Here is a 27,301-nt window from a genome sequence, read left to right as displayed (position 1 = left end):
ATGAAGCAGGGATTCTGCCCTCAGATCCAGAAGAAGCCACTGGAGGGTTTCAAGCCCAGAAGTAAAGTGACGAGAAAGAACGCATTGTGTTTCCAGCGATGGAGTAGGCAGAGCGTGGCGGTTTGGGTGGCCCCCCTCTGCTCCCCCCTCCTGCCAGCACCTTCTAAGAAACAGCCCACCGTGGCCCCCCACGCCCCCTTTCCTCCGCCAAAACCCACACGAGTCCCTTCCATCCCCACAGGTGCCGTGACAAATATGAAGGTGGCCGTCTCACCAACCTCCCACGAGACACAAGCCAACTGAGGAAAGGGCTCCTCCCCTGACCTCGGAGCTCCGGTGCGCAGCGGCCTCTCCGCGTCACACGCTGGCGCTCTCCGAACGAATGTGCCTCGCCGCCCAGATGGACCCCACAAGGTGCACTTAACTAACCTGCTCCTGCGTGAGACAAACAACTCTCAAGACACCGGCCACACGTTTGGAGCAAGCTGCTGCCCATGAAATACCAGTACCATCCACGACCAGAGGCAGGAACGCTCTGGTCCTTAGACGCTGGGCCCAAAGCACTGCTGACGTCCCGCGTCTGTCAAAGTGCAACACGGGGTGGAGGATCTCTCTTCTCCTCGTGCCTCTCAGACCAGGGAGGACTGAGTCCAGTCGGAGTCTGCCTCTTTCTGTTCACGTTCACATCCGTGAATGCATCTTAGACCCCACGAAACACGAAATCCAGCGCCCAAGCAACAAGCGCAGCATGGACAGATCACGTTATGTTGAAACAGACAATCTGCTGCCCCAGAAGTCACGTGCTTTCAACAGGCAAAATCACGGCAGGTGTCAGCTCCTGATACATTTCCATTTACTTCCCCACGGAGCTGATAATTCAGCCTAAGGCAGACAGAAAGCAAGGGCTCACTTCCAGGCCGGCCTCGGCACCACCATGCTCTACAGCCGACACAGCTTCCTTCACGCTCACCCTCAGCCTTCCCCGCGGGCCCACACCCCTGCACGAGAGGAGGGCACAGGCCCCGGGAGGGGCATGGACACAGAACAGCCTCATGGCGCGCCACGTGCTAGACACATGTCCCGTCAAATTCAAGGTGGCACCAACTGTAAGCTACCCCATTATCTTACGTACCGCCAAGGAAAAAACTTGCCAGACAAATTATGGCACGATATTTTCCTGTCGCTTGTACCTATTCAAAGAGCTACTAAGACAGACTGTAAAATACCCCAAGAATAAACAAAACGCAAAACGTGCACAAAACAGATAGACTACGTCACATTATGTCTCAGTCCCCTGACTGACTTCTCAGCTCCATCCCCGACGTCCCTGTGTCGCCCACAGCACCTCAGCCAGAGGCCCTGCCACAGCCCGGACGTGAGCAGGCGGGCCCAGCACTAGAATATCTAGCACCAGGCCTTGGAGAGCCCAAGTAGGCCTGGTAGAAACAAAGGCCATGTGCGAAGAAGAAAACAGTTTTAAAAAACTAAAAACAATCATTACTATTCTCATTGAACTACAGAAGAAAGCATAGCCAAGAACAGGATGCTATGAAAAAAGAACGGCCAGAGAAAAAGCGTTCCTTGAAATGGAAACAGGACAGGAGTGAAAAATTCCATTGAAGAGAGGGGAGATGATGCAGTCTTCCATAAAGTGGACCGAAATACCAAAGGGAAAGAAAACAGAGAAAAATATAAAAGAAAGAACCAGTCTTGAGATCCAAAATGCAGACAGCAGGAGTTCCAAAGCAAGAAAACAGAAAAGCAGAGTAGAGGAAATCAAAAGGGAGGATTCAGGACGAGGCCCCCAAACGATGGATGTGAGTTTTCAGGTTAAAAGGGTCCATGCAGTCCCAGCACAATGATGAGAACAGACCCACAGCCAAGCATGGGTGAGGAGTGGGCAAACACCCAGGACTGAGGAAACCCTGGAAAGCACCAGTGAGACAGGAGTGCTCCCCATTTCCTAAGGAAGAGGGACGTCCAGCCGCCAACTGAGTGTTCTCAGCACCACGCCAGGAGCATACAGACCTCACACACTGTACCTCCGGAGCGCCCTGAGAAGCCACCAGACAAAGGGTGACATAAGACCCGAGAACGGGCAATGGTGCCTGCACGGAGGGAGGCAAGTGGTGGTGAGGGGAGAGCCGCGTGCCCACCAAGGACCGCCGCTCCACACGGTAGCAGAGTCGCAGCTCAGAGATGGAAGCAACGGGGTGCCGGGACCGAGTGCGATGAGGGGTTTCGGACGACTGGGGGACTCCTAGGGCGAAGCCACTTCTAGGCACCGCTCCTTAAGCGGGAACCAAACCGGCACACAAACAGGGTCAATTCCAGGGAGAGCCCTGAGCACGTACCACGTGGCTCCAGGATCAGCAACCCTCACGCAGTCACACTACGACCACGCAGCCACCGTGGTCCACATCAAGACACGCCGTTCCCTGCTCCGCCTGGCCGTGGACGCGGAATTACTGGACTCTCCGCGCTCTGCATACAGAGCTGATAGAAACAAACTTAATTCAAAAACCAGTGGTCAAGACTCATCTTTGCCAACGCCGAGATGATACTCAGAGAAGTCAAGATTATTTTGAAATGAAAACATAAAACTTCCAAAGAAAAGATCTAGCACGAAACTAAACGTAATGCCTGGATTCCTGGGAAAGAATGGCACAAAAAGAATGTTTTTTTCATTAATATTGTTCCACAGTTCTCTTTAAGTCAATTAAAATCCTACAGTCCAGTGAGTATCTCAAGGGGTCGGGTCATCTTTTGGTCTCTTTTCCCCCCTCTGTCCTCACATCTAACAAGAAAATCTTTTCACTAAAAAAAGGTTCAGTTATTCCAGTGTCTTAACAGTGAGAGGGAGAAAGCTGGTAAACGCGGACATTTCCCACGTACGTGGTCACGTACGAACTTGGGATTTCCAGGCGCTTGCTTCCTGCCTCCTGATCTGCTCTCCTCAGTAACCAGTGACTAGCAACGGCAACTTCCGCAAAAGACACAACCAACTCCATGGAAAAGAACAGGTTTACATACTGACGGCATCTCAATCCGGCTACCTTTCATCTGTCTCCTGGAAAACAGGGCTATGTACAAATTAAAGCTGGAGATAAACAGGACTGCGAAGACGGTGGGCAGGGGCCGCGGACCCCTCCCGGACCCGGGAAGGCTGGCAGGAGGAAGGCTTCCCCGCGTCCCCCCTGCTGCCAGCACACGGGCCCGCCGCCACGCGCGGAGGACGCCCCTAGAAGTGTTCTCCCTGCTCTAGTCCCAGAACAGGAGCTGTTTATTTCCGTACAAGAGATGCCACACTTAACGGACAACTTAATTTTCATTAGTTAGGGTTCTGTGGGCACAAGGAAAGGCTTAATCCTCAGGTAGCTTTTTAAAAAAAGTTTTACTGAGTTATAACAGACGATGAACTGCACCTATCTAAAGGGTGTAAAACTCGGTAATTTTGGGCACGCATCTATGCCCAGGAAACCATCACTCCTGTGGATACAATGAACACACCCGTCACCTCTAGAAGCTTCCTCCTCCTTTCCTGAGGAGGCTGCTCCTGCGTCACTGTAGTTAGTGTCCACCTCCTACAACCTTCTGCAAGTGGGCTCGGACAGAATACACTCTTTTCTGGCGAGGGCTCTGGCTTTTCGTACACAGTGTCATTATTTGCACATTCTCCACATTGCTGGTGTAGCAACAGCTCAGTCCTTTCCACTCCGGGTAGGCCCACACCCTCCTGTGGACGGATATTCGGACTGGTACACATAAAGCTGTCGTGAACGTTCTTGTACAAACCTCTGTGGGAACAAATGCTTTCATTTCCTGCAGATCAACACCTTGGAGAAGAACTGAGGGCTCAGACTTCAGGGAAATATTTAACTTTGTAGACAACTACCAGATACCCTGTAAAGACACTGCAGCCCTGTGCACACGCCCCACCAGTGTGGGGACGGTCCCCAGCTGCGGCCACCACGTGGGCACGCAGAGCCTCACTAGGGGTCTACCTGACGTTCTCCTAACGACTAGTGAGACAGACGGAGTATGTGCTCACTTGGGACATCCGTCCTCCAAACACGTCCTCTGCTCACGTGTCCGTTCACATCTTTGGCTCATTTTTTATTGGGTTGTTTTCTTATCACTGAGTCTGGAGAGTTCTTTACAAACTCTAAATAAAAACTCTACCAAATATGTAACTTGCAACCACCTTCTCCTGGTGTGTGGTCTGTCTTTGCACCTCCTCAAGGCGCCTTTTTTTTTTTTTTAATTTTTAAATGTTTATTTTTGAGAGAGAGAGAGAGAGAGAGAGAGAGAGAGAGAGAGAGAGAGCGCGCGTGCGCACAGGGGAGGGGCAGAGAGAGAGGGAGACACAGAATCTGAAGCAGGCTCCAGGCCCTGAGCTGTCAGCACAGAGCCTGATGTGGGGCTCGAACTCATGGAACTGTGAGATCATAACCTGAGCCGAAACGAAGAGTCAGATGCTTAACTGACTGAGCCACCCAGGCGGCCCTCAAGGTGCCTTCTGGGGACGAAGTTTGACATCCTGAGCAAGTCCAATGTATTTATTTTGTCTTTTATGGATCATGTTCTTGGTGCTGTTGTGAAGAAATCCGCCTCGCCATACAGTCTTGTATGCTTTCTTCCACACTCATAATTTTAGGCTGTGCGTTTAGGACTATGACCAGTTCTGAAGTAATCTTGTATAAGGTGTGAGGTTTGGTCAAGGTTCCTATTTTTGCATATAGGTGCTCGCTTGGGAACTGTTGTTGAAAAGACCATCCTTGGTGCACCTGGTGGCTCAGTTGATTTAAGCATCCAACTTTGGCTTAGGTCATGATCACACAGTTCATGGGTTCAAGCCCCATGGTGGGCTCTGTGCTGACAGCTTGGAGCCTGGAGCCGGCTTCAGATTCTGTGGCCTCCCTCTCTCTCTCTCTCTGCCCCTTCCCCGCTCACACTCACTTGCTCTCTCTCTCTCTCAAAAATAAACATCGAGAAGAGAAGAGAAAGAGAGAAAAACAGAGAGAGAGGGAGGGAGGGAGAGAGAGAGAGAGAGAGGGAGGGAGGGAGGGAGGGAGGGAGAGAGAGAGAAAGAAAGAAAGAAAGAAAGATCATCCTTTCTTCACTGAACAGCCTGCCTGCCAATTGGCCGTTTGCCTGTGAGTCTAACCATGGACTCAGAGCTGAGGACGCCCCTCCACCTTGTGGTGACCCCCCCAAACCGGCGCCCCTGGGGTCTAGTAGCAAGTCCTAAAGTCAGGAGTGTGTGGCTTCCAACCGTCTTCTTTTCAAAATTGCCTGGACTACGCTACTGTTCTTTTGATACACACTTGAGGGCTGGCTTGTTGATTTCTAAAACGGAAAAATCCACTGGGGCTTATATTGGCGGGGGGGGGGGTCGTTCCAGATGATAGAAGGGTAAGCCAAGGCAGGTTCACTGCTGGCCCCAGGCCACCCACACGCTGTTAGCAGAGTTCCCAGTTATATGCCCAACTGTACGCAGCCCCCAGGTGGCCTCACTTCCTTGCGGGACAGGAGTCCCCAAGCTGCCGCATAAACGGCAGCCATCAGCGGCACCCGTCTAAGCCCAGCACAGAACAAGCACACAGTTTAAGCTGCGCAAAGTGTTTTGTAAATAATATTTTTTTCATGGTGACTACGTCCTTCCTTTGTGCCTTCAAAGACAGTTTGGGCTGTGAAGTCCTTAAGGATATCAAGTCAGCACCCCAAAAGAAAAACCAGTTTGGACTTCCGGGTTACTGGAGGATTATCACTTTCCCGAACACAAGAATACTTTCACCAGTTCTCACATCAGGAGGAGGGAGCTCTTCAGAAACCGAAGCTTCTGCGTTAAGTGCTAAAACACTTCAGCTTACCCACTGGGATAGAAACGTCTTCAACTACACACCTCACCCGTGTGACGGCATCCACACCGGGCGACGCTCCCAGGTCCGGTGCCGCCAGCTCGGAGCTGCCCGTGGCCACAAGGCCAGGGCTCCAGGCTCCTCTCGGAGTCGTGCAGCTCACCTGCAGGGGACTCAGGGCACTGCGTCCCCATTCTTGCCAGCCCGCTGCCTCCCTATCCCTGACCATCACTCCCTCCTCCAAGGGGCCACAAGAGGCTAAGTGTGTATTTCACCAAAGCTCGTGTCTTCAGAGAGAAGGTGTGGGCATCGTGTCGGACACAGTCACCACACCTCCCACAAGCCCAGGTCGTGGGCCCAAGGACGGGGGCAGATCGAAGCCTAGCACGACTAGATGGGCTGAGTGGGGCCCCCTAGCCCAGAACGGCTCCACCCCACGGAGGCGGGGGACCCCTAGGGGAGAGATGGCAGAGAGGCGCAGAGCACAAGGGACAGGAAACGTGCTCAGGGTCCCAGGGACCTGCTAAGTCCCGCCCCTTTGAGGCCTGAAAGATTTCAGGATTCCAAGGTTCTCCCGTTGCTGAGACGTGGGTGCCAGTCCCAAGTTTTGACAACCTCCAAAACCTTAGGCAAGTCTTTCCCGTATATTCGAAGACACATGCATAGCAGAACAGGAACAACGGATCCCCATAATGCAGTGTATCTCCCAAATCAAAAGAAGATTTTATTCTTTAGTGGTAAAAGTATTTCAAGTATTTCAATGTAGCTGCTGAAAAATTAGTGAACCACACACAGCATGCGTACTAGATACTAACCAGAAGCTTTGATTCCTGAGAACACTCCCCACAAGGATGCAGGAAGCAGGTTTCCTTGTCAATCAGTATTCAGGCACATGGTCAAAGGAGAACCTCACACAACATGGCGGGTAAGAAACAGAACCGTGGGGACATGGCCACCAGAATACATTTCCCAGCCTTTTCTGCAGCTAAGTGGGACCAAGAAACTCAGTTTGGGTCAACAAAACGGAAACAGAAGTACCTGTGGCTGCTTTAGGAATGTTCCTTAAAAGAAAGAGAAAAGTAAACTTTCCCTTCCTCTTCTTGCTACCTGGAATGAAAACGTGACGACTGGAGCCCTGGCTGCCACGCTGGACCGTGAGGCTCGGGGTTGCACCCCAGGGGATCAAAGCAGTCGGCTGGGAGAGCCCAGGCCCCGAAGGACCTCCCCAGCTTGCCTCCTGGCACACTCTGAGGCCACCGAACCACCATTACGGTGTGCCTCCAATCCTAATACACAGCGTGTCTCAATTTTCACACGGAGTCTCTGCTTCAGCCAACTCTGGTGAGCAGCCAGCAGCAGCTGAGCACGGCAGTCTAGACGACGCTTAGCACTCGGGCTGCCGAGGCCCGGTTGTGGGGGGAACAGCCGCACAGGCTGGAGACGGCCCGCCCGCGGCCCACGCCTGGCTTTCTGCCCCCCCACGACACTGGCACGGTGCTTGGCTATAAGGCCCATCTTCCCTTTAGATAAATCAAAGTATCTGATCACGGCAAAGGTTTTCATCCTATCCCTCAGAGGAGAAAAGGGGGAAAAAAAACAAAACGAAACATGACATCTTACCTCAAAGGAACATTCAACATTTCTTTCATTTTTTGTGTGTGACAATCCCTTCAGGTCTATCTTTTCAACACTCACTGTAAAAGCAAAAAACAACAACAACAACAACAGACAAAATTATAAAAATGAAATAACACTTGAAGTACACATTAGTTAGCATTTGGTATTTCAGTAATTTTCAAAATGAGGCTTTTGAGGCCAGCGCAGTCCACTCTCCTCTGCGGCGTGCTCGCCTGGGAAGAGGAACTGAGGAGGGGGGCAGAGCAGTCACACGCAAGAATAGTGGTGAACTGAAAAGCAGAACAGAAAAAAACGGGCAAAAATTCAAATCCTAGAAAAGGAAGAGAACGGTACTTGCAAAGAGAACGTAAGTTGACTTGAGTGCACAAGAGCACAGCCTCTAATTATGACTAAGGACCAGTTCTGATCTGTTCTGATTTCTGAAAAACTAACACGCCTTGTCTTCGGCTGTGATTGTCTCAGACACCAGTGCCCAGACAGTCCCATCTGGGTCTCTTCATCAACAGATACGGATATCCTTCTGGGACAGGGCCAGGCCGGAGGGGTTCAAGGCAGCGGTTACGGAGGAAGTGACGAAGGTTCCTAGCCTCGGAAGACCAGAGAGGGCCTGTCAGAGGCCGCAGCCACACAGACGGACAGTGGCAGAGGAGAGACAGAAGCACCGTGAGAACTTCCTGCAGACATCAGTCCCGCCCCTCCCTGCCACTTACAGGGATGCCTTCTCCTTCTCCTCAAAACTAAGTGGTACAGGGGCACCTGGGTGGCTCAGTCGGTTAAGTGTCTGACTTCGGCTCAGGTCATGATCTCGCCATTCCCGAGTTTAATCCCCGCATCGGGATCTGTGCTGACAGCTCGGAGCCTGGAGCCTGCTTCGGATTCTGTGTGTCCCTCTCTGCCCCTCTCCTCCACTCACGCTCAATCTCTCTCCCTCCCTCAAAAATGAATAAACATTAAGAAAGAAAAACTTGGGGCGCCTGGGTGGCGCAGTCGGTTAAGCGTCCAACTTCAGCCAGGTCACGATCTCGCGGTCCGGGAGTTCGAGCCCCACGTCGGGCTCTGGGCTGATGGCTCAGAGCCTGGAGCCTGTTTCCGACTCTGTGTCTCCCTCTCTCTCTGCCCCTCCCCCGTTCATGCTCTGTCTCTCTCTGTCCCAAAAAATAAATAAACGTTGAAAAAAAAAATTAAAAAAAAAAAAAAAAAAAAAAAGAAAAACTTAAAAACATTTTAAAATGGTACAATCAGGTTCCCAGCACTTAAGTTTGAAGATGCAAATTAAGTTTATAAAATGCAAATATCTGAGCACAAATACGTGTTGAAGATAAAACAGGCATTTACAAACACGATGCAGTTTGCAAACTCCCAAACCACACGAAGGGCCGTAAGTCCTATTTCCGATTCAAATAGCAAAGTTCCTCAAAGGCTCCTGTAACTGCTTCCTCCAGTGTATGTTTCTTGCAGATGGGGACAGTCTAGTCATCCACCCTGTGGCTAGTCAGGCAAGACCGTGACGGATACAGAGCTTCAACACGTGCGGGTCGTACGCCCCTTCCCCCATTTCACTGCTCGCTATTCCTAGACACGCCTTGGCAGTGGACTATGGGGATCTCTACAGAGCTTTAAAACCTCGTTGTGCAACATAAAACACTTGACGTCAACTTCTGAAACGATTACACTCCACGTCCTGCGGACGCCCAATGTCCCGGACTGCCACACGAACAGTCTTCCAAGGTCTTCTCCAAGAACACCAGTGCCCGAAGGTGTTCACGGGCACGCCCAGAAAGCTTCACAGTCAAAGAGCCTGGAGGAAGGGGCGCCGCGGCGGCTCAGTTAAGGGTCCGACTCTTGCTTTCGGCTCAGGTCATGATCTCTGCGCTGAGTGCAGAGTCTACTTGGGATTCTCCCTCCCTCTCTCTCTCTCTTTGTCTCTCTCTCTCCCCCTCCCTCCCTCTGCCATCCTCTTTCTCTCAAAATAAATAAATACACATTAAAAAAAAAAAAAAAGCTTGGAGGAGAAAAATTCGAGAAACTGTCCGTGTACGTAAGCACATCAAAGGCTCTGAGCAGTCCTGCAATGAATAGATCAGTTCTTATTAACAATTCCCCAGTTTTTTGGGCCACAGAACTCTTTCTTCCCTTACTGTGAACAGACCTCCCAGAGAACAACAAACTGCTCTGTGCAACTTGTTCTGGGGAGGGTTCTAACCCCTGCGGTGCCCGACGCTGTTGCCACTAACCACATGTGACCACTTAAATTTGTATTAATTACAGCGGAATAAAATTAAAAATCCAATTCTTCGGTCGCACTAATCACATTCTAAGTGCTCAACAGCCAGATGTGGCCAGTGGCTGCCATACCGTACGGCAGAGACACAGAACATTCGGTCACCGTTGAGGGTTCTAGTGGGCAACGCTGTTCTGAGCAGGGCTGGCGGACTAGAGGCTGCCCCCGGCCTGTCTATGTAAATGGCTCTGCCGGCACACAGCCATGCCATTTGTTTACACATCGTCGGTGGCTGCTTTCCACCCCACGACAGCAGAGCCCAGTAGTTGCGCCAGAAACCCTATGCTTCCTAAAGCCAAAAATATTTACTATCTGGATCTGAGCAGAAAAAATGTGCGATCCTTGCTCTAAAACCAACAATTGTTCATTCACCAACATGTCCCGTCAGGTTCCTGCTGTGCGCAAGGTCAAACTCCAGGGGCTGGGCACAGAGCAGAAAACACAAGAGGCGGGTCCCTGCACTCCAAGGTTATGGGCTGTTGCTGGAAAGACCTTTCACTTGCTGAAGTGTTCTCTCCTAGGCCTCCCTCACTTTGTAAAGTTGCATCAGGGTCGATATGCACCTTGGGAGATTCTAGAACCTATTCGGTTTGGAGTATTTTAAGCTTATAATAGCACCTTACAGGAAGGAATTACTCTAAAAAAAAAAAAAAACCCCAAAAACAAAAAAGCGTTTATTTCCTTTCTGGCAAAACAAAGAAAACACATTTTGAGGTTGCACACCTCCTTATTTTCACTCAGTGAAATCGCATGCTGTTCCTGTCTGGCTTCCTGAGTCAGAACGTCAGCAAATAAACAGCTTTTCTGTTTCCCCGATCAGTATTTTTTAAAACTTACCCACATGACATCACTCTTACCCAGAACTTCCCCCTTTTCAAACAAGAGAACATACGAAGTCAATGAACACAGAAAAATGCAGTCAGCATTCTCCCTGGCCACAGGACAGCAACGTGCACCTAAATGTTCCAGGATTTAATATTTGGATTTATGCAAAAAAGTAAAAAAGAGAAAACCCCATCTGGCCTGAAAGCGGAAGTGACTCATATCTGGACAGGACAATGTGAAAAGCAGATGGACGTTATTCAGCTGTTCGCAAATAACAGAGGCTTCTGGAACTCCGGGGCTGCAGGCTGGGAGGCGGGAGCAAGCGCCCCGGGCCGGCGCCACCACCCCACCTGCGGGCAGCCGAGCTCTGCTCCTGGAATCCGCCTGCGGTGGGATTCTCCCTGAGAAGGCACCCGCGGCCACGCGGGGCCTTGCGGCAGGCGTGGGGGCGAAGGTGGCTGATGTGGGGCGGGGGTAGGGGACGCTTAATTAGGCTTCAAAGATGGCTAAACATGCTGTCAATTTTGGAGCTCAGATTAAAGACCATGATCACGAAAATGAAAACACGAACAGACACTTGTCAAATTAACTAAGAGTTCACAAACTGCACGTGTAACGTGGCTTTAGCTGTTTAAAATGTAGAAGAAAGACTAAGTTACCGAAACTGACAGGGACTGTTGTGCTTGGTGGTGGAACGAGGAGTAGTTTTTCCTAAATCTCATGATTTTAGAAGGTACTCACTCCCACATACACACAAACATCTAGTCACGATCCGCTGCTCGACTGGTAAAGTGACCCTGTCCCTCGCGCCTCCCCGGTCAGTCCCGCAGACGGTCATCTGCCAGGCAGATGGGAAGTCTCACGACCTTCTGAAGAGTGCAAGCAAACGTGGCTAAATCTCAGGGGCTAGAGGTCAACCCGCCACGAGGGGGTGGGATCTGCACTGCCCACAAAGACGCCGAGACTGCAAGGCCGAGGCCACAGGAGCACTCGAGAGGTGGACGGGGCTGCGGAGAAACGGGCTGGGGTCCGGATGGGACACAGGCGCGCCCGCAGAGGACCCGTGGGGCCGGGGCAAGGGCACCCGAGTCTAGACCAGCCTGCTCGCTCACATTGAGCTGAGAAAGCACAGACAGATGTGCGTGCTCCTAAAATTCTGTTTGTTCTAACTTTCCTTCTTTTCTCACTCAAGACGTACACGAGGAATCCTCTGTCAGTCCTGCAAGTCAGACCACAAGGCGGCCTTCGGCCTTCGATAAAACATCTACTTGCACTGAACCACCTACCACTTTTGTAACTGGATCGATACCTAATTTCAAAACCCGATACACTCAAGTAACTGGAAAAGGAGGGAGGGAGCTCGTGTGGAAGAGAACAAGGGCACCGCCGGCTCCCCCAGGCACGGGCTCCAGCGTCCCGAGGCAGGACTGGGCATCTGGATGAGGGCGGGGCTGGCAAAAAGTCACAGACGGCCCAGACTGAGCCAGACCCAAAGGCCTCGCAGCCGGCAGCCACGAAGCCAGGCCCAGGAACACACTGTCTCGATGGCAGCCCTGGGGGCTCCTGGTTAAAGCTGCCACGCTCGAAGGGTCACCTTTGCTGCCAAGCATCTTCAGGTGATTTTCGAGCACTGTCACATCATACTTATAAATCAGACAACTAGAGATAACGGCTTTAGTGTGTTCCAAGAATGAGTCGCTCTTTTGAAACTTTCCCTCTTTCGACCCTAAAGTTTCCTGGAAGAAAGTGGGTAGTTGGAACTTTTCGGCCACAGATCTTTTACTTGATTTCAAGGTATCTTTGGTCAAACAGTTTAATTTCTTTCATTTTTTTTTAAATGTTTATTTTCTAGAGAAAGAGAGCAAGTGGGGGGGGGGTGGGCAAAGGTGGGGAGGGCAGAGGATCCAAAGCGGACTCTGCACTGAAAGCAGATAGTCCGATGAGGAGCTCGGAGCTCGAACTCGTGGACCGTGAGATCATGACCCGAGGCAAAGTCGGATGCTCCACTGACTGAGCCACCCCGGCCCCCTAACAGTTTAATTTCTACATGTCCCACACGGGAAACCCCTTCCCAACTTACCAAAACTATGCCACGAGCAACTACAGTCAGGAAAGCATCATTTGTGACTGTGGGAAAAGATGAAAAATCACCCTCCCCCCCCACCCCTCACAAACATCCCCTTTTGAGTCCTATACAACGGACCCCACGGCTTCCCACTTAAAGAAAACAGAACCAGAGTAACATTTAAGATGCATCCGCTGAAATTTTTATCACTGGAATTTAGTTTTTCACTTGAAAACTGACAAACTGTATTCTTCAAAGCCTCAGCTGAATAACAATGTTCCTCAGATATCGACTTTCTCCCTTCCGTTTGGTTGTCTGTGTTAATGGGGATCATTTTTAGAAGCACTTCTCTGGCTGTTGTTAAAATCTTAGCATTCACTAACTATGTTGATTAAACTGAGCCTCCTTTCTGACACCTTTTCTAGGGACATACCATGTTATAGTTAAAAACTCCATAATTTGTTTTTCCTTCTTTTTTTTTTTTTTTTTTATCATCTTAGCTACCTTGTATTAAATTTGTTAGGTCTCCAGAAACTGAAATAAAAACAAGAGTGATGCATGGCATGATCTAAAAAATGTAAAGCTGATAAAAGAGATTTCTCAAGTAGCAAAAATAGGAAATAAACATGCACATATTCCATTTCAATGGTTAGTGATATGGCACTTGATCTAAGGGCCCGAGGAATTTCACTTATTTGTATATTAAGGCAAACATTCTATTCAGCCTTAGTATGTACCAGGCACAGCACTAACCACGAGTGACATAAACATTACAAAGTTCAAAGCAGTAATGTCTGAGCTGGACTTCAAAGGGAGGAGCCCATCTGGGCAGAGGGACAGAATGACCAAGGTCCAGGAAGGACAGAGAATGGCATCTGCACAAGTTTGCTCGTAGCTGCAGCCAGGAACTCGGAGGAGTGACGAGACCAGAGCAGGGACATGAGTAAACGTCACAGGGAGACACAGGCACAGACAAGGCAAGCCCACAAGCCCCAAGATAGGCCTCCTCCAGGCAGGTCAAGGTAAGCCCATGGGATCTGCTGCCACATGGGCTCAGTCTGAAACGTCTCTTTCCAGCTCAGAGACCTCGGGCAGATACTCAATCCCTGAACGAAAGGAACACCTATTCCCATTTCACGGGACTGTGATATCAACTAGGTGCACACATTTTGAGGATGGCGCCTGGCGGTCAATGCTGTGACAGCAGCTGCCACCGTGCATGCCATGACATGCTTCCTAAATGGGAGGACTGTGGCCCAGACACAGAGCAGGTCCCTGCTCAGGGATGGACTAGGCAGGAGAACCCACAGGCGGCAGAGGGGATGGTGGCCACAGTGACAGGAAGAAGACTCCATGACGGCCCCCTGGGGCCACGCCAGGGCTGTGAGGCCGAGCCCCTCGTGCGGAACAGGGACGCCTGAAGGTCAGCACCAATCACGTCTGTGGGAAACTCATCGCAGGGGTGGCAACGGAAGTGACGGGTCCGTCTGGGCACATGGGTAGAGGCACCAGCAGGCCACCTTGGGGAAAATATTCACAGGGATCTGGGGTCCCGAGCAAGGGTCTCAGCTGAACTCTCAGATCTGAAAGTCATCAACAGATCAACAGAAGAGGCTCAGACAGAGCGGGAATGGGCGACAGAGGGGCCCGGGCCGCGTCGGCCTCTCAGGAGTGGATGAGGAGGAATTTGAAAGGAAACAAACACAGATAAGAGGAAGAGTGGGAAGCGTGTTACCGGGAGACCCGTGGAGCACGCACACCAACACTTTTGTGTGCATGATGGTCCACCACTTAAAAATGGAAAGAAACCAGGGGAGGACAGAGCTGGGGGGTCAGATACCAAGAGAAGAGCTGACCTGTCGTCACCTCTCACGAGCGCAGCTTCAGAGAGGGGGTTGCTCAGAAGGTCGCAGAGAATCCCCTGCTCTTCCTGAAGCAGGGCTGGGGGCATGCGGTGGGCGTGCGTGCACGGGACACACACAACCACAGCCCGCGGGACATGTCGGGGGGCTAAGTGGCGTCCTGGAAAATGTCTCACAGCTGGCTGGGGGACAGCCCCTCACTCGTAGCAAGTTCTGACGTCACCACGGCTGACTTCATGCCATCAACAGGACATCGAGAGACTAAACGACGCCCTACACTTTCAACAACTGATACAGGCCAGCACGAGTGGCTTCGGTACTGAGCACGCTGCAAACACCGCTGAGCACACCGCAAGGTTTGCACGCCCCCCCCCCCCCCCCCGTGAAGTGGGTCAACAGTAACTCAAGGTAAGGGCTGAAAAGGTAAAGATGTCCACTGTCATCCCTGTAGCTTCTCTCCTTGGGGACTCAGACAGCTGAGCCCTGTTGTCTTAAGGAAGCCACTTGGGATGGATCAGCTTGACTCCTACGTCTCCGAGTCAGACTTTCTTTAGGGGATGAGAAACAGCCACCTGGATAACTCTGTTCTGTGGTTCAAGTGAGAATCATTGGCTGAGGAATGTAAGCAACCAGTTTTCTGAAAATAATCAACAACGCGAGAAAGCACAGCGAAAGAGTCAAAAGAACAGCTTGCTTGGAAATGCACCAAACAATGCCATGTCTTAAAAAGAAATGCAATGTCCTCGTGGGTGGGGAGATGGGCAGATAAGGGAAGCAGCAGGTAAAATGAAATCGTAGAATCTGGATGGTAAGTACTTGCTGTAAAATTCTCAATTTCACTGGATGTTTCTAAGTCTTAATAAAATGTTGAAAAGAGTCAACAGAGAAATTAAAATGATCAAAACGCCTCAGCTCCAAAAGCACTTTTGAGTCCCCAGTGCAGCCCCAAAACAGTAACCTATTACTGGTGTTTTAGAATTTGGGTTTTATTATCACGCTGCTTATTAGAATTCCTGCTCTAATTCTCTGCGGCGGGTTTTGTGTCGCCAAAAGGATGAGACTTTTGGAGTTCAAATTTTACGTTTGCTTCCGTCATAATGTTGCTACAGGACAAACACAAAATCCTCAGGGGCGCCCAACACAAAGCATCTATTCAAGTAAAAAAAACAAACAATAATTTAAAAAACCCCAGTTTTAACTTATAATATGATAAATACCTATATGTATACACTACATAAACAAAAACTCTTTGGAATCCTTTTTTTTTTTTTTTTTTTTTTTTTTTTTTTTTTTCCAACGTTTATTTATTTTTGGGACAGAGAGAGACAGAGCATGAACGGGGGAGGGGCAGAGAGAGAGGGAGACACAGAATCGGAAACAAGCTCCAGGATCTGAGCCATCAGCCCAGAGCCCGACGCGGGGCTCGAACTCCCGGACCGCGAGATCGTGACCTGGCTGAAGTCGGACGCTTAACCGACTGCGCCACCCAGGCGCCCCTGGAATCCTTAAGTTTAAGAATGCAAAGGGGTCTTGAGACCAGATTTTAGAACCTCTGGCAAATGACCTGCAGTGTAATTAAGTTTACTGTGATGTTCAGCCTCATACAAGGACAATTTTTTAAAATAATTATTCCAACCAAGAGAACCAAGTCACAGGACTTCTTTCACCGAGAGTATCATTAAAAGTAATTCCAATCTCACCTTGTACTTTAGAACTGTTTCCCTAAGTCTTGGTAACAATGAACCGCGACGTGTGGGTTTGGGGGAAACGCATGGCAGCTCCGAGCAATTCAAGGCCCCATCAGGAACACGTGGCCCACTACCCACTGCTGAAGCCACATGTGCAAACTGCTGTCCTGTGCTCCCTACCCCGGTACTTGAAGGTCTTCACGATACAGGGCACGGGGAAAAAGGACACGATCACTCTCAACACCAACTTTGCAGACCACCACCCTGAACACAATCTGGGGACCGCAGTCAGTTTCCAGCTGCCTCTGAACTTTCATACAAAACAGACGTGAAAGTCTGACCTCTTTTATCGCTAGGGACTTCCAAGGAAGTAGAGAAAAGTCAAAACACAAGTAGAATGCAGAAAAGACAGCGAGAAAACCCTACAGTAATAACACACTGACTTCGGGTTTTGCCAGGAGCGTCACAAGAAGCGTGACTGTGAAAACCAACCTCACTGTCCCCCAATTTCTGGGCAGAAGAAACATATTACGTAGGACCCCCGAATGGAGAATGCAGTGGACAGCCAAGGAGGCCTGGCTTACATGCTTCACTCCACCAATGCTAACACCAGCTCATCCGTGGGCTCTCGGTGCGCCACAGCACGCGGACAAGGGAAGGCCAGGGAGCATAGATCTTCCAATTATATTTAAAAAACAGGAATGAGGGGTCTTGATAATTATGCCTCAAGGAAAAAGCACAATGGGAAGGAAGAAGCCATCCCTCTGTATTGGGACGGTGCAGGGCACAGGTCCACGCTGGACAAAGGAAACACCACCTCATCGGAAGGCACTTCTCCCAGGACGACACGTACAAGGAAAAAGGATGAGAGCAGTTCTGGAGGGAAAAGTCCTTACAACTGAGTGACAACTATCCACCCTGGAGGCAAGGCCCTGCTGCGTCTTCAGAACAACAGCCTCATCCAGGAGCGGACCGTGCTCCCAGGGCTGCTATGAGGACGCGCTGCTTTAACACCTGAACCTATCTACACACATAAACGTGGCAGAGCAGTTAGGACGTGGCTATTCCTGGCACGTATGACCTAAGTTAGGGATGGGTGGCTCTTGTGATTTGGTCAGAATGGGGCTTTATTTTATTTTTTTGTTAAAAAATTTTTTTAATGTTTATTTATTTCGCGAGAGAGAACGCATGAGCAGGGTAGGGTCAGAGAGAGAGGGAGACAGAGAATCCCAAGCAGGCTCCGTGCTGTCAGCGCAAAGCCTGACGCGGGACTTGAACTCAAGAACTGTTAAATCGTAACCTCAGATAAAGTCGCAGCGTCAACCAACTGGGCCACCCAGGCGCCCTTGAGGGTCTTATTTTAAAAACAAAGTATTTATTGGGGTACCCGGGTGGCCCAGTTGGTTGAATGTCCAACTCGTGATTTCGGCTCCAGTCACGATCTCCCAATTCGTGGGTTCAAGCCCCACATGGGCAGAGCCTGCTTGGGATTCTCTGTCCCCCTCTCTCTGTCCCTCCCCCTTCTGAAAATAAATAAACATTTAAAAAAAACAAAACAGGGGCGCCTGGGTGGCGCAGTCGGTTAAGCGTCCGACTTCAGCCAGGTCACGATCTCGCGGTCCGGGAGTTCGAGCCCCGCGTCGGGCTCTGGGCTGATGGCTCAGAGCCTGGAGCCTGTTTCCGATTCTGTGTCTCCCTCTCTCTCTGCCCCTCCCCCGTTCATGCTCTGTCTCTCTCTGTCCCAAAAATAAATAAAAGTTGAAAAAAAAAAAATTAAAAACAAAACAAAACAAAAAAACCCGATTTATTAAACATCCGTGAGGAACACTGTGCCTGAGATACAAACAAAAGGGGAAAAAGGCGAGTGAGGGAAGCAGCAGGTGGTCTTAAGTGTCCTGGGCCTCTTCATCACAAGTCCCCGTCCTACACATCACCTCACTCGCCTCCTGTAAGTCCCCACACCGCCACTCAGCCTGCCAAATGTATAGTAAGCGCAACTCTGGGACTGTCCAGCTGGTGCAGGAACCAAGGACACTCAGCTTCGTCTGAGACGTGCCCTCTGTCCTCTCCAGAATGGCGCTGTCCAATATAGCGGCCGCTCTCCACACTGAGCCATCGCGGTTGCAATGGAAATGAAATAAAGATAAACTTTCGGGGGGCGCCTGGCTCAGTTGGTTAAGCATCTGACTTTGGCTCAGGTCACGATCTCACGGTTCGTGGGTTGAGCCCCACGTCGGGCTCTGTGCCGACGGCTCGGAGCCTGGAGCCTGCTTTGGATTCTGGGTCTCCCAGTCTCTCTGACCCTCCCCCACTCACGCTGTCTCTCTCTCTCTCTCTCTCTCTCTCTCTCTGGCGCTCAAAAATGAGTAAACATCAAAAATAATAATAATAGGGGCGCCTGGATGGCTCAGTCGGTTGAATGTCTGACTTCGGCTCAGGTCATGATTTCACAGTCCGTGAGTTCGAGCCCCACGTCGGGCTCTGTGCTGACAGCTCAGAGCCTGGAGCCTGTTTCAGATTCTGTGTCTCCCTCTCTCTCTGAACCTCCCCCATTCATGCTCTCTCTGTCTCAAAAATCAATAAAGGTTAAAAATTTAAAAAAAAATAGTAATAATAATAAATGAATGATGAACTTTCAGGTCCTCGGTTGCATGAGGCACATTTCAAGTGCTCAAAAGGCACATGTGGCTGGTGGCCACTGAGTGAGTGCGGATGGAGAATGGTACATGATCTCTGTAGAAAGTTCTATAGGGTAGTGCTGCTCTACGATTTAGGACTTGTTTTGGTGTGGGGGCAGGGAGGAGGGTGCAGCAACTTTCATTTTTCCCCTTAATAAACATCAATATTTGAGATTTTTACAGCCAAGACATATATGTTCGTATGTTGCTTAGAGAATTTAGAAAAACAATGCACCTTAACTAAGATGTTTACAAAAGAGGAGAAAGTATTTAACCAGACACCATCACACAGATCTGTTTTGCACACTCCAGTGCGCCTTCTTCCTTGGGCCCCTCGCAGACATAGACTCACCTTTGGAGTGTTTCCCCACAGTCCTCTTGGGCAGCGACTCCTCCGTGGAATGTGCTGATGTGTGTAGTGCATTCTCCAAACTATTACTCACGCTGCTGACGGGAGCCTCGGTTCTTGGAGTTACCTGGGAGGACAAAGAAGTCATATTTTCTCCCATTTGGTTCACGCGGAATGACTGTTCACTGTTACCTGAAAGTCATTTATGTTCATTGTAATTTCAAAAGTGTATACAAAGCATATATATAAAAGCACACATACGTACACCTTCTAGAGGAGACGGATATAAAGCTTCTTGAAAACACCACTCCTACAGTAGCGTACTAACAAGTGCTTCCCGCGAAAGAAGACGCTGCCCGTGTCCCACGCACCGCTGCGATGCAGCGGCAGCCTGGGCACCTGCAAGTACACGTGGGAGCTTGGGCCTGTGCCAGCGGTTCAGTCGCCTGCCCGGGAACCACGTCAGCCATGCTTCATGAATTACACACCTCTACCTGAGTAGAACCTTGTATTTTATTTCTTCAAGTCATACAGCTCCCTGTAAAATTAATTACACAGCAGGACTCAACTCTGTCCCGTAAAATCTTGAGTAAATGATAAAATACTCTGAACAGAACAGTAAAGAAGGAAATACGACTGGATCTCTGTGGGGCACGTACTCTAGCATCACATTACGATCCTACTTCTAGGAATTACTTGCACAAAGCACCTACTCCTGAGAAGAGTACGGGGGGGCTGGGGGCGGGGGGCGGCACTCACAGCCGCGGCGCCTGTAGGAGTGAAAACAGAAAGCCTCTGAAGCAGCTGTGGATAGAGACCCGACCAGACGAAGGACGGCAGGCGCACAGGCGGCCGTGGCACCGTGGGCACCGTGGCGGCAGCTCCGCAGGGAACTGAGCTCGGGCTTCCCCTCCCCTCCAGCCCCTGCCCACGGGGAGGGGGCTCTGTGCGAATGTGCCGGAGGCAGGAGGGGACCCTGGGCACCTGGGGCGGGGACAAGAACTATCCCCCCGCCCCCACCCCGTAACGAGTGTCAGTACCTGAAAATTTACAGCCAAAACACACGTAGTACTTGTAGGATTCGGAAGAGGAGGTGACTAGTACTTGACTTGTTCAGAGTCACAATTTAGGACGTGTCAAAATCTCAAAGGATAATAAAGTTGAGATTTTCAAGTTTATCAAGAGAGATGTGAGTTTTAAAGCGTGAGAAACACTATGCTCCACACACAGGGCAGGGGGAGGTTTGGGGGAGAAGAGGAGCAGGACCCCTGGTCCCCATCCTCCCCTGGAGTCACCGGCCCCTCGTTTCATTAGTTGGCTTTACCAGCGGGAGGCCAGGGGGCGCCCACCGGAGGACACCGTGAGCCCACCGCAGGCAGAGAGCCACCAGGACAGGACGGAGATGCCACCACGCCCGCAGGACAGCGGACGCCACATGGCCGTGTGCCCGGCGGGCTGCCGAAGCCCCTGCAGGAGGCCTCCCCACGCACACGGGAGACGCCACGCAAGAAAAGCAACCCTGCACGGTCTAGTTCATTTGGAAGTTCACGGAACTCACGGAAATAAATCCTGACTACCCAGTACTCCCCAAAGAGCCAAGTCTTTTGGTAACACTTACCAAGATGTTATCAAGACCGTTAAAATTTTGAATTGCTTTTATTTGTAATTTAACTAAATTGGATTATTTCCCTTAGATTTGGCAAAGTTTCATCCATTGGTCTGAATATTCTAGAAAGGAACTTCTTTCATATTGAATAAGATAACAGAACCAACAGTTAAAAAATTATTTGCGGGAGCAAGATTTTTAGTTCCAAACAGCAAATATTACTTTGGGAAGCAACTCAGGAGGTTAACCTTTTAACTCTTACAATAAACCCGATGCACAACAGCTTGTGTGCTATCTGGCCCGATGCGAGTGCGCCTCCACGTCCCCTGGGCTACCCTGCTAAGTGCATCAAGTCCTCGTCCTGATGACAGGGAGGCTCAGCCGTCCGAACGACCAACCAGAGGCGCCAACCTTGCCGGCTGGTTGGTGACGAACCTCTCCCGCACAGGCGGACACAGACACACACCGAGACCCCGCACGCACACCACCACCCACCCTGAAGCATCCTCAACAGCCACAAAGAGAAAAGTGGCCTCCAGACTCAGCCTCTGTGGGGAAGGGGCAGGGGCAGGGACGGGACAACAGCACCACAGCCAGGACGCCTCTGCGAGCACAGCTTCGGGCACCTGGGCCCGGGGGTCTCAACCCCGGTGTGCGCTGACCTCTGGGCCTGGCAAGGACACGTGCGCCCACCCCCTGTCCCATCAGCATGTCCAGAGGGGGGCCAGGACCCTGGTCATGCCAGGCACCGCAGCCAGAGTCCAAAGCACGGTAGGCCGGTTGTCTGGTCAGCCCTTGCGAGGAGGAGGAGGAGGAGGAGGAGGAGGAAGAGGAGGAGGGGGAGGAGGAGCAGGAAGAAGCAGGAGGAGGACACCCAGGCAGAAGACAAAGCTCCTTCCGTGGGCGGGTGGCTGGGTGAGCTGATGGGGTGGGTCTGTGCACCACGGCCCCAGGGGGAGGGGGACGGGAGGGGGAGAGCCCAGGAGTTACCCCGGAACGCCAACCACCAACATAAGCAACCACGCCCGCCAACAATATAAACACAAGAAAGAAAACTGTAAAATCATAACCAGCGGAAAAGAAATCTTTGTTCGCCTCCCTGTGCTTTCAGAACGTTTCTTCCTAGTTTTCCAAATGTTCACTTTTTCCAACCAGGCCTTTATCTTGAATTTGCTCTTTTGTTTACATTGAAAGCTCTCTTCGCCTGCATTTCCCAGAAATGCTGTGTTTGGGTTATTTTTGGTGAAGTTAATTTGCCCCATGTGACCTCCGCAGCTCAACTCAGATGCTCTCTGACTCACGCTCACAAGTGGAGCCCCAGTCATGAGCCTGATGGACACGAGAATAAAGACCTGATCGGTTCCAAATGTTGCCTCCTGCTGCGGCCACAGGAGCCACGAGAAGCACTCTCCAAGCACAAGCCTCGGCCCTTTCCACGAGGCCCCTCACTCGCTGAGCTCCTGGACCGGCTCCTCACGTCCCACCCAGACAGCCCCCCGCCACAACCTACAGAGGACCGTGGCATCACCCACTCCTCCCCTCCGCTCAGCCCGCTGTGGCTACCGGGGAGGGGCCTAGGGTGCCCCCGCCCCCTCGCTGCTGTCACATCTACACCTCTCGGTGAGGACCTGTCACAGCTCAGCGAAGGAGGGACTTCCCGTGTGTCCCATTCACTGCCATGTCCTCTGCGTTTCACACAGCACCCGATGCAGCCCAGACGCTTGATGAGGACCCCTGAAACAGGGCCGCCTCCTCCAGTCTTAAAAAAAGCAGGATGAACCGAGCCAAAAAAGCACCTCTAGTTCAAAGGGCAGGTCCGCATGCTAAGCTCTGTACCACACAGTCGCCCGGGTATTTTGCCAGGTCTAATCAAGGGCCGCCAGGGCCGTACGTGTGAATGAAACCGGACTCCGGGGCCTGTTAGCGGCCTGAGGCACACGGTCCGCCCGGGGGCTCCTCCGGGCAAGATGTGGCCCCGGTAATGGGCCAAGACCCCGGCTCTGGGCGCCAGCCTCCCACCGGCACCGCCGCCTAAACAGAGACGAGGCCCCTGTCCCCAAACTTCCACGTGCAAAATGCTTCTGGCGTCTGAAACTCAAGCTGTGACTCAGAAGGTCAGGTGGGGCCCGAGCCTCTGCACTTCTCTCATGCGATGCTGATGCCACCAGAGTATTTCAGGATGGTCAGAACACCCAAAGGCCCGACAACCTCCCCAGGTGGGCTGTAAAGAGGAACCCCAGCACCGCACAGACTACATCACGTGAACCCCACGTCCCCTTCCGAGAGGGAGGGACGGAGATGCCAAAGGGCGCGCACGGGCTGGTGGCACGGCTCCTGCCGGTGCACATGCTCCCTGCTCTCAAGGGTTTCCTCGGCGCCGGCCTCCAACGAGACCGACCCTGCAGAACACAGGTGGCCTGAAACGTGGTGTTGAAAACTCACTTTAATATTCATGGACCGGAGCCACAACTTTCAGAAGAGAGTTTTAATTTTTAAAAAATCGATTTCATTAAAGATCATTCAAAGTCATCGGACAAGACAAAGCCGGGCAGAGGGCAGGGCCTGCAGCAAGCACTCGAACGTTCGACATGGCAGGGAGGGAGGGAGCTTCTCGGAAAAACCCGGTAAAGCGGTCGTTAATATGTGGAGAAACTGAAGGCTCGGTGTCCTAGCTGTGCTGTAATGTAAACGAATCTTCAGTCACCAGGGTAAGACACTGAAGGGGCTGCAGCAGGCGACAGAGAGCCCCCTTTCTCCAGAAGGCAGTGGTCTTCGACAGTGAGACCCCCTGGAGACCCTCCTGGGGAACTCCTACAAAAGACGATGGCCTTCCCTCACCATGAAGTTGGAAGTTCCCAACTTGGCCCTCAGTTGCACGCGAGCACACTCAAAACTGCTTCTCTACAAGGTCCCCCACGGCAGTGACACTCGCAGTAGCAAGACACAGAGATTCGGTGCTCGTACCGTGGGGCTGGAAAGTAGGTGATGATGACGCGTGTGTACAGAGCCATAAACGAGAGGCCGGTGAGCCAGGCTGTGCTGTGAAGGGGTGGTGAAGACGGGACTCCAGCTTAAAACGCAGGTGTGCGTGGAATGCCTGAGATGTGACACACGGCAAGAGGCCACGGAGAATAAAGGAACGGAAACGACTAGAATTATGATCACCCTTTACACCGTTCTTACCGTGGATGCAATCTGCTTGTATCCACCCCAATCTGCTCCACCCTTCTCTTGAACAGCAGAAGCGACTGGTGCCCATCACGACTCTCCCCAAGGTCAGTGGACCAGTAGGGGGCAGTCCCAGTGCGGGTCACACCCGGGGACAGCAGAGCCCGCTCGCGGAGGCCACAGCACTGGTTCCAGCAGCCCCTGCTGGCTGTGACGGCGGCCAAGATCCAACTCCCTCAGGTCCAGTCTCCCCAGGCGCCAAGTGGGGATTAACGGTGCCTACCTCACTGGGGTTTTGTGAGAATTTCAAGTAGCGGCTGGGCAAACAGTCAATATGCAACATAATGTCCGCTGCTACCGTCACTGAGGCGGCCGGTCCGGTCGGGAAGCGGGAAGCCAGCGGCACAAGTGCCCTGGCAGAGACCAGCTCTGTGAGAACACCCGGAAGAGACACCTCGGAGGTCCCGGCGGAAAGAAAACCTCTTCCGTGAGGCTGATTCTCCCCAAGGGCAAATCGACTCCACTGTCTGTGCCCGCGGTGCCCGGGGACGGGCTCCAGACGGCCACCGGTCCCTGTGCCCCTGCGTTGGAATCGGGGGCCTCCCTTCTGCAAACACGCGTGCCACTTTTCAAAACCGGACTTCTCCATGACAAGTGACCACTTGCTCTACAACTAGCACGTGACAGCTGACACGATTATGTGTCACCTGAACCACAGCTCCGTGACACGCTCTTCAGGGCCAATGCTCCCACTGTTACGATGGGAGCAAACTCAGCCCCCAGTAGCAGTGGATGTAGCCACCATGCATCACACCGGGACAGGACCTCCAGATCTACCAATCCCTCTGGGAGTTCCCTCTCCTAAGAACACAGTCGGTGACACAGTCATAGGTCTGTGTGCGAGGAAGTCTGTCTTAGCTTTAGAAGAGCAGAAAAGGGGTGCCTTGCACAGCGGGTGGTGTGACTCTTGACCTCAGGATTCTGAGTTCAAGCCACACACGGGGTGTAGAGATCACATAAAAATAAAATCTTTTTTTTTTTTTTTTTTGAGAGTGTGAGTGAGCAGGGAGGGGCACAAGGAGAGAGAATCTTAAGCAAGTTCCATGCTAAGCAAGGGGCCCAATGCGGGGGGGCTTGATCCCATGACCCTGGGATCGTGACCTCAGCAGAAACAGATGGATGCTCAACGGATGGAGCCACCCAGGCGTCCCATAAAAATAAAACCTCTCCGGGGGGCTCCGTTGGTTGAGCGTCCGACTCTCGATTTCGGCCCAGGTCGTGATCTCGTAGTTCACTCGGTTCACGGGATGGAGCCCCACGTCGGGCTCTGCACTGACGGCACAGAGCCTGCTTGGGCTCCTCTCTCTCACGCTCTCTCTACCCCTCTCACACTTGCATGTGCTCTCAAAATAAAGAAATAAACTTAAAACAAACAAATACCCAAATAAAATACTCAAAAATAAATAAATAACGAGCAAAAAATACATCTATAAATAACAAATACCCAGCAAGGTTAATATCTACACGTGTAAATACAGATCTACATGGTTAAATATTATGCAGTCTTTAAAAAATAACTTCAGAAAACAAAAGGCACAGGAATGCATAACTTGTCAAGGGTGCACGCACACAGACACGCATTAAAGAAAGAAGAAAAATGTGCCATAATGCTATAGTGTTTATCATCTTTGGGCGATTTTTAAAAAACATTTTTCTGTTTCCCAGTTTTTCTGCAAAGAACGCTTACTCTCAGAACCAGAAACGAGTTAGAAGCCACGAAGTCTCAGCGTAAGTTAACCTCCTACAGGACGGGAACATGACAGTAAAACAGAAGCAGCTTCTGAAAACCAAACCCCGCAGCTCACCCCCGAAAGGCTGTCTCCTACTCTCAGAGGCGCTGAGGGGCCACGACAGGCGGGCAGACGCTGCCAGGGGACCGGGCACGGGGGACAGACCAGGCGACACCTAAGCCAATTCCAAGGGAGGACGCGAACCCCGCGGCTGAGGCCGAACTGGAGAAGGAGCCACAGCAAGCGGAGGAAGGGCCTTCCAGGCACAGGAACCGAAGTGCGGGGCCCTGAGGCAGAAAGGCCTTCAGGCCGGAAGCTTCCTAACGCCAAGGGGCGGCAGGGCCGGGCCCTCGGGGACAGGCGTGAGTTAGTTCCACAGGCTCTACACACCGAGTCATTGATTTCCAGTCTATCTTCCAAGCAGCTCACCTCCACACCGGAAAGAATACCATCTGCTAAATACTCCTAACTCAATGGGAAAAAATACATAAAATCAAAAAGCAAAGTGATTTGTAAGCATTTTACTAAAATAGTAATTATGCGTCTCTCAAAACCAGAAAAAGAAAGTAGATAGTTTAATAGTGAAAGCTATTTGCTGACTTAGGCCAAGTGAAAGCCAATGCTAACCAGAAACTGTTTTCCACATAAAAACGTTCCTTTTTAAAATGTCTTACCCTGCAGCTGTACTCATTAAAAATGAGAGACAAAAAAAAGATGACTGCTCAAAATCTCAGTGAAAGGTACCAAACCAAGCCCTCGGCTAGAGGGGTCCCGGCAAAGTGACCGTAAGGCCAAGTCCCGCCAGCAGCCTGCAGAGCAGGCCAGACTCTAACAGCCCGCCCAGCCCTCGCCCTGCACACCCGAGCAGCTCTTGCAAATTCGGATCCCAGGGCTCCCACCGCAGGCCAATGAACTAGAACCTGAGGGGGCGGGTCAGGTACAAACGGCTCCTGGCGTCCGAAACCCCCGCCAGGGAGGCTCTGCAGTGCAGACTCAGCCTGGGTCCCAAGTCAAGAGCCCCAGCTGCTAAAGATGGGATCTCCAGCCACACACACCTGCACAGCAGATTAAAGTAGTGCCCGATCCGCACCCTCGGCGGCAGCGAGGACCTAGACGGTGGCTCTAATGGAGCCTGTCACACTGCAGGTGCTCAACAAACAGCACAATTTTGTGCAGGCGTGGCACCAGGGCTTCCGTCTGAACGGCCACACCCCCAGCCTCCTAGTCTGACTGCACCTGAAACGCAGTGCCAGCAGGCTTGGTAGACACCTCCAGGGAACAGGTGGCAAACCCAAGGTGCGGGAGGGGAGTGAAAGAACTCAGCGGTCGCTGGAGAAAGGCGCGAAGCTAGAAGGAGCAACAGGCGACCGACCTCGAGGGAGCACACAGACGCGCTTTTACAAGCGGGAGTTTAAAGGGCACGGCCGCCCGGGAACACCCAATCTTCGTGAACTCCAAGGCAACACTGCGTGGGAATCTAAAACAATGCG

General features: G+C 51.6%; 1 protein-coding gene across 1 annotated transcript in view; it reads right to left on the bottom strand.

Moving 5' to 3' along the window:
• ZCCHC14 (zinc finger CCHC-type containing 14) overlaps positions 1-27,301 on the bottom strand; it is a 56,178-nt gene that overhangs the window by 13,655 nt on the left and 15,222 nt on the right. Inside the window, 2 exon segments of the mRNA XM_030298168.1 lie at positions 7,482-7,555; positions 19,251-19,374. Coding sequence (XP_030154028.1) covers positions 7,482-7,555; positions 19,251-19,374 — 198 coding nt within the window.

The sequence above is a fragment of the Lynx canadensis genome, chromosome E2 (assembly GCF_007474595.2).
Source record: "Lynx canadensis isolate LIC74 chromosome E2, mLynCan4.pri.v2, whole genome shotgun sequence".
NCBI classification, from domain to species: Eukaryota; Metazoa; Chordata; class Mammalia; order Carnivora; family Felidae; genus Lynx; species Lynx canadensis.
This window is presented reverse-complemented; position numbering and strand designations above follow the sequence as displayed.